The sequence below is a fragment of the Hakea prostrata genome, chromosome 9, assembly GCF_041222555.1.
Source record: "Hakea prostrata isolate BN-2017 chromosome 9, UWA_Hpros_2, whole genome shotgun sequence".
Classification (NCBI taxonomy): Eukaryota; Viridiplantae; Streptophyta; class Magnoliopsida; order Proteales; family Proteaceae; genus Hakea; species Hakea prostrata.
The window spans coordinates 36,283,506-36,289,785 of NC_142608.1; the positions used below are offsets into that span (position 1 = coordinate 36,283,506).

General features: G+C 36.9%; 1 protein-coding gene across 2 annotated transcripts in view; it reads right to left on the minus strand.

Moving 5' to 3' along the window:
* The window catches only part of PTAC12 (plastid transcriptionally active 12), a 64,135-nt gene extending 60,024 nt beyond the window's left edge, over positions 1–4,111 (minus strand). Inside the window, exons 1-4 of one of the 2 annotated variants that reach the window (XM_089167650.1) lie at positions 3,922–4,111; positions 3,563–3,635; positions 3,362–3,432; positions 347–1,063 (exon numbers count right to left, since the gene is read on the minus strand). In XM_089167650.1, the coding sequence (XP_089023776.1) occupies positions 347–1,063; positions 3,362–3,432; positions 3,563–3,596 (822 nt within the window). In that variant the 5' untranslated portion in view covers positions 3,597–3,635; positions 3,922–4,111. Of the gene's footprint in view, positions 1–346; positions 1,064–3,361; positions 3,433–3,562 lie in introns of both variants that reach the window. The other variant, XM_089167649.1, reaches the window with a different exon arrangement.
* Positions 4,112–6,280: the final 2,169 nt, after the last annotated feature.

Here is a 6,280-nt window from a genome sequence, read left to right on the forward strand (position 1 = left end):
ATTCTATTGACCAAAAGTCAGCTAAAAAGCCACAAGGAAGCTATGCAAGTTTATAGTTTTTCGATCAATGTCATGGGTGAAGGATAACTTTGTAGGGGGTCCATAGGTGACTGATATCAAATGTACAGCATCAAAGTTTCAAAAAGAAAGGGGGGGGAGGAAAAATAAGGACTTCACCCAGTACGCAGAAATAATGTTAGGATCATTTGAATTTGATCAAGGATATCTCCCAAGTGGGGCCAATTTCACAGTTTTATTCTTTCCATTCAATCATTTGTTTAATTGTGCTATTTGTCTTACAAATTGCAGTACCCTAAGTTTCTTAATTCTGCTGCTCAGAACTCACCGTTTCAACATCTGGGCGCCTCCTCTGCCATCTTGACCATAGTTCCTTCTCAGGTTTTCTCCAGTTCCACCAGAGTTCTTCACTTGACAGAGATTCTTCAGTTGGTTTCTTAGCATTTGGATGAATGAATGAGTGAGGTTCTCCAAGTTTCTTTTTCAATTCATAATCACTTGAGCTTTCTTCCTCTGGCTCTGTCTGATAAACAACATAATCGGTACAGATGTCATTAGGCTCCTCTGTAACATTACCTGAAGTTTCAAGTGCAGCAGGGTCACTTGTGTCTGTAGTCTGTTCCACAGATCCCACCATACCAACCCCTTCTGAAGATTCCACAGTGTGCATGTTATCTGAAGATCCTGCAGCACCTATGCTTGTTTTATACTTTTTCCTTCTGCTTCCAGGATTTTTCCCATATGATGGTGACCCTTTGGACTTAGCAGTGGGTTCAGGAGCTCTGGCAGCCCTAACACGGTTAGCTGTGCCTTCAGGCCAGTACTCTTGCCCAGGAATACTTGCACGAGCACCAGAGGCTGGCTCCATCTGTCCAGATGTGGAGTCCATATAACTGTAATATGGAGGACGCTCAACCTTAATGTGATCAAAAGAATCATCCTCCTTCGCACATTTTACACAAGGGAATAAATTGGCTTTCCTATTACTGCTGATTCCAACTCTAAGCTTCGCGCTTTGGACAGAAAATGAACCTACAAATGATGTCTGGGTGATTCCCAGAAAAGAATACACATATTAGCCATAAATTATTAAAGAAGAGGAAAAGTAAAGCTGGAAAAGAGAGCAAGTATCATCCTTAAGCTATTTCATACATGTGACGCTCATCCATATTGGTTGGGGCCCGCTAATAATGCAATCCAACAATTACGGAATGGACAAATTTACTCTGCAGTTGACCAAATATCTAGTCCACCAAATTATAAAATGGGATAGGGACCCCCCATGCAGCTCACTAACATTGGCATCTCACATCCAGGGAAATGGTATACTGAATGAAGAAAAAGCATTAAAGCAAATATGGAGGAGCGAGACGGTGAGAAGGAAGCATACGTGGACAGCAATTACTCCTTGTCCCCTTAAGAAATATGGGAAACAAGAAGATCCACACATAAAGATATTTAAGTACATTTCCACGATATATCTAGGAAATAATAATCTGCGGGTTCTACTTCTACAATTTGGTGGAATCACTACCACACCCCCCGGACCACCCCCCCCAAAAAAAAAAAAAAAAAAACTGAGGATTGAGAAGTCAGATCATTCAACCTTTAGCAATGCAAAGCTAAGATCCAGAATGACTTAGCCCCATTAACACAAAAATCAGAGAATTAGAAACAAGGGCAGAAATTAGTAACTTAAGTTGAATTGTAAGGCTTCAGCAGGCATTAATTCTCAAAACAGCAGCAAGACATGAATGATTGGCAGATCACCAACAGCAAAAACTCAGCAGTTGAATTGTTGCACATTCATGACAGCCTTCAAGTTTTCTTCACAGTAGCAGCAGCAGATGTTGGTTTTCAATTCAATTAAATTCAAACAAGAGAAGATCAACAAGAATAGGAAAAGTAGAAAAAGGGATAAGGTGGTTCAGCTCTCTCAGCTAGGTTCCTCCACCCAAGTTATTTAAATCTCACAGCATGGTCCTCACCCTTCTCATCAGTTGAGCAAGAGACAAGAGAACAGCTCAAAGCAAAGCTTCATTAATCAACTTCATCAAAAACTGTAGGCCAAGAACAGCCAATTACATACACATAGAGCTTAGACTTTGCACAAAAATTAGAAACTACTAATCTAGAAAACAGAAACCACTTTGCAGAGTTACCTGGCTATGATTCTCAGCAACAATATAAGAAGAAACTTCCTAATTCTTGGTTTCAAAAACCAAGGAAATAAAATATTTAGAAACTTCTAAAAGGTCTTAGTCCTTAGTCTTCACAAAAGATCTTCGATATACTCTTGAGCCCCACAAAATCTTTAAAAATACATACATCAGAACACAACACCCAGAATTAAGCATTCCTATCCTCTTAACATCGTTCATTATTGCATAATTTGTTTCATGATTTTCAAATCAGAACATCACACATGTATTAAACCATGACAGTTTCACACATCTGACATATATTATATGACATAACTTAGTCATAGAACCCTCTTTCCTTTTAACTTTTTCTTTAGGTGGAGCCTCAAACTCACAAATACATGAGATAAAACAATAGCATACTGCAAAATCTTGGAGAAACTTCATTAATTATGGCAGTTTCAACACTACTGAAATGAAACAGGAAGTGAAACATAAAACTATACCAATTCCAGTTTGTCTTGCAAAATGACTCAAGCCACTTGACTCAAACACCTTATTTCGTGGGTTTCGGTCAGAATTTTAACCAGAACCTTTCTAATTTCGATGTTTCCTCTTGGGAGAACAAGAAAACACTTATTCTCTTGAATTTTGTAGTTTCTGCTAATTCATAAAGAATTAATCAATACCATGTTTCATTAATCGAAACACTGTGCAATCCCCCAACATATCAAACCGACAGCTTCACATGTGCAGAACCTTTGTGAACCAAGGATTTAATTGTATCTAAGTGGTAGAGAATCTAGGTCTACAGCCATCCTCTTTGGTAGTAATCCATACAACAGGAGAATCTAGTAGAATCAGAAGTGGTACCCGGACAACTTTTTTGGCCTCTTTCAAATTCACAAAAGAGAACAATCAGTAAAAACCAAGACAAGTAACCAGAAGCAATTTGACAATTCGTCAGCCCTGCTGGACAAATGCTTTTAACCTGATTCTAGCATTTTAAATTTTTTGATGATGTTAAAGAGTCAAAGTTCTAATGCTAAAACTGAAAAGGTTGCTAAGGACCTAGGAGGCAACCAGGTCAGCAGAATTGCAAAGGTAGCTTTTCATGCCTTCTGAGGACAGAAAGCAGAAATACTCAATTACAAGAAGAAATCAGCGAAAGCATCATGAACTGAACATTAAAATAACCAAACCTGAAAGTCCTGAAAACAGGATCGCCCAGAAAGAAAGCCATCTGCGGAAAACAAGCACTTGAGTCCTCTATCTGCAAGGGAAAGAAGAAACCAACGGATATAAATAAAGGCCATTTTTTTTTAAATGTTCAAATAAATCAATAGAACATCGCACTAACTAGAGCAAAAACAATAAAACGATTCCAAAATAAAACCACAGACCTTGATATAGCCAGGTTGTTGGTAGAGATGCCATTTGTATGAACGATGTTCTAGTGATACTCTAAGAACATATCTACAGCAATGCCGAAGATAAACAGAACTGAGTGACAAATTGAAGAGAATATGAACAAAAACCCAGAAGAGAGTTTTTTCTTCTCAGGATTGGTTCAAAAAAGTTGTAAATTTCTTGAAGCACAAAAACACAGAAAAAGAATAACTCGTCAGGAACTATAAGTTCTCCCAAGATGAACAGATAAAGCTTCCGAAGCTGAACAATTCTGAGTTCCTGAACAGTACATAAAAATGGCTGTTCGACAGTTTCTTCTCTTTTATTGTTTCAGACAGTAGTTCCTACTTACTTCTTTCTGAGCTCGGAAATTGCAAGAGCAAGACAGAGCAGGGCTGAGGGGGTTTCAGTTGCGTCTCTGAAAATTGGAATTGACGGGGAAGTTGGCAGTGGGATATGCAGGTTCAGGTTGAGAGTTCCGAGTTCGGACAACGGATAACGCTAGAGTTGCTCTGTTTGAACTGCCCACTGTTTTATGCATAGGCTATTCTTCGGGAAAAAATTTTGGCATAAAGGCGTTTTTTATATATTGGGATAGGAAATTACATATATTGGGATAGGAAATCTAAACATCCTACGTCCGCCATTGGCTATTCTTCGGAAATTGCATCAATGATCTCTCCACTGAGAAGCAGGCTCCTAAACATCCTACTACTCCTCCATTGGCTATTCTTCGGAAATTGCATCAATCCTGCACATCAAGTCGAATTTCGGATCTTCGGATCCAAAATTTCGGTCGAGATTTTGATCTCGACTGTTGAATATCAATGGCCAAGATCGAAATTTTGATTCGACAGTCGAAATTGTTTTGCTTGGCAGTACTACGCATTAATGCGCAGGACTAAAGCAAGGTCCCTATTCTTCTTAGAACAACCATGTAGAAACTAGAAAGCCTACTGGCAATGATGGGTTCTCTCAGAGCACAATGAGCAATCAGAACACTGATGTGATGCACTTGAATTGGATGTGAGTAGGGGGGATTCGGATCGGATAATGGTAATACCATATCCATATTCTATTATTTTCAGATGAATTCAAATAATATCATATCGGTTAAGAGACGGACGATGGAATTCAGATGAAATTGAATAGTTATTTCCCTAAGTAAATTCTTTTAAATAGGCATGAATACAAATTAAATACAAGTTTTCAACTACATATTGACATTTTTACTATTTTATTTGTGAGGCCTAGGTTTGGAATTTAAGAATTCCTGCTAACTTTGGTAGTTATTTTAATTGAAAATCTAAAAAATAGTCACACATTTCAAGTAAACAACTTATAAAAATAAGAAAAAGTAAATTCAAATAAGTAACTTAATCGGATAATAACAGTAAAAAGGGGCAATATCATATCTGTATCCTATTAGTAATCGGAATTCGGAAGGATTCGAATATCACTAAACGAATGTAGATGTGAATTTGAGAGCAAATTCCAATTATCCATTACACCCCTAGATGTAAGTGTCAATTTATATTATGTATCATTTATTGAAATGGAAATCATGCCACTCATGTTTTATCATGTTATATCGAATAAATGTCAACACAATATTTTTTTTATCAATCAAAATAAACTTTTTATTCAGAAGCTGAATCATACCAAATACACGTTTCTTTTTTCGAAATTAGGATAGACTTGAATAGTCTATTCTGAACCAAGCTTTGCTACTTGAAGATGTTGGATTTTTCTAACCAATTGAGGTTGATTCTAGATGCAGAGGAGATGTTTTTGGATGCAAAAATCCTGATAGTACATTAATTCAAGAGATTGAAATATTAGATTTTATCATTCTATTGCTAAGCTTCCGTTTCGTAAATGTCAAATTGAATTCTTAATGAATGAAAGGGGGAGAATTTTATAATCCTTAGTAATATTGCCTTAGCATTTGCTCTCTTTTTTTTGTCTCTGTTTTTTCTGATAATTTCCTAGAGTCTCATTTTTTGGAGTGCTTGTTTCAGCATATGGTTACTTTATTGGAAAATTTAAATCTGATTGCCTCCTATGGATGAATTTCTAAATGTGGTTTTTGCTCTCAGGCATTTTAAGGCTTCTGATGGATTCCAGGCATGCATTTACTGAGGTTTCAAGATCTTATTGGAAATTTTGTATTTGACCTTTATGTGTTATATACTTATACTAAGTTATTTCTATTTTCATAAAAAAAAATAATAATAATAATAAGTCCATTGTTCATACCAGAATTAGCAGTTATAACTCAGGTTTGGGTTAAGGAGCCGCTGCAACCCCTCGATGGTCAGTACATTAAGCATTCCTAGTAAGAATGAGGATATATAAGGTACAATTACTACTGTGTACTAGTAAGGATGCACGTGGAGCTTTACTTCTGAGACAAGTCATTCTGGTAAACCTTTTCCTTATGGTTGTTAAAATGATTTCATATGTGTTTTTTTGTCCTAAATCACCAAATATTGGACTATCAATCCCTACTCCTATTGCATTCAAACGGTTGTCGACGTATACAACTTCACCGGTGATGGCCGATGAGAGTGGTGATACAAGGAAGGCAGTAGCGTTCCCAACTTCATCTACCTGAAATTTATTTAACAAACCATTTAGAGATTGTAATTGAGCAAACATAAATAAAATTTAGAGGGGATGGTCAAATTCTCAGTTGCAAGAGGATTCCT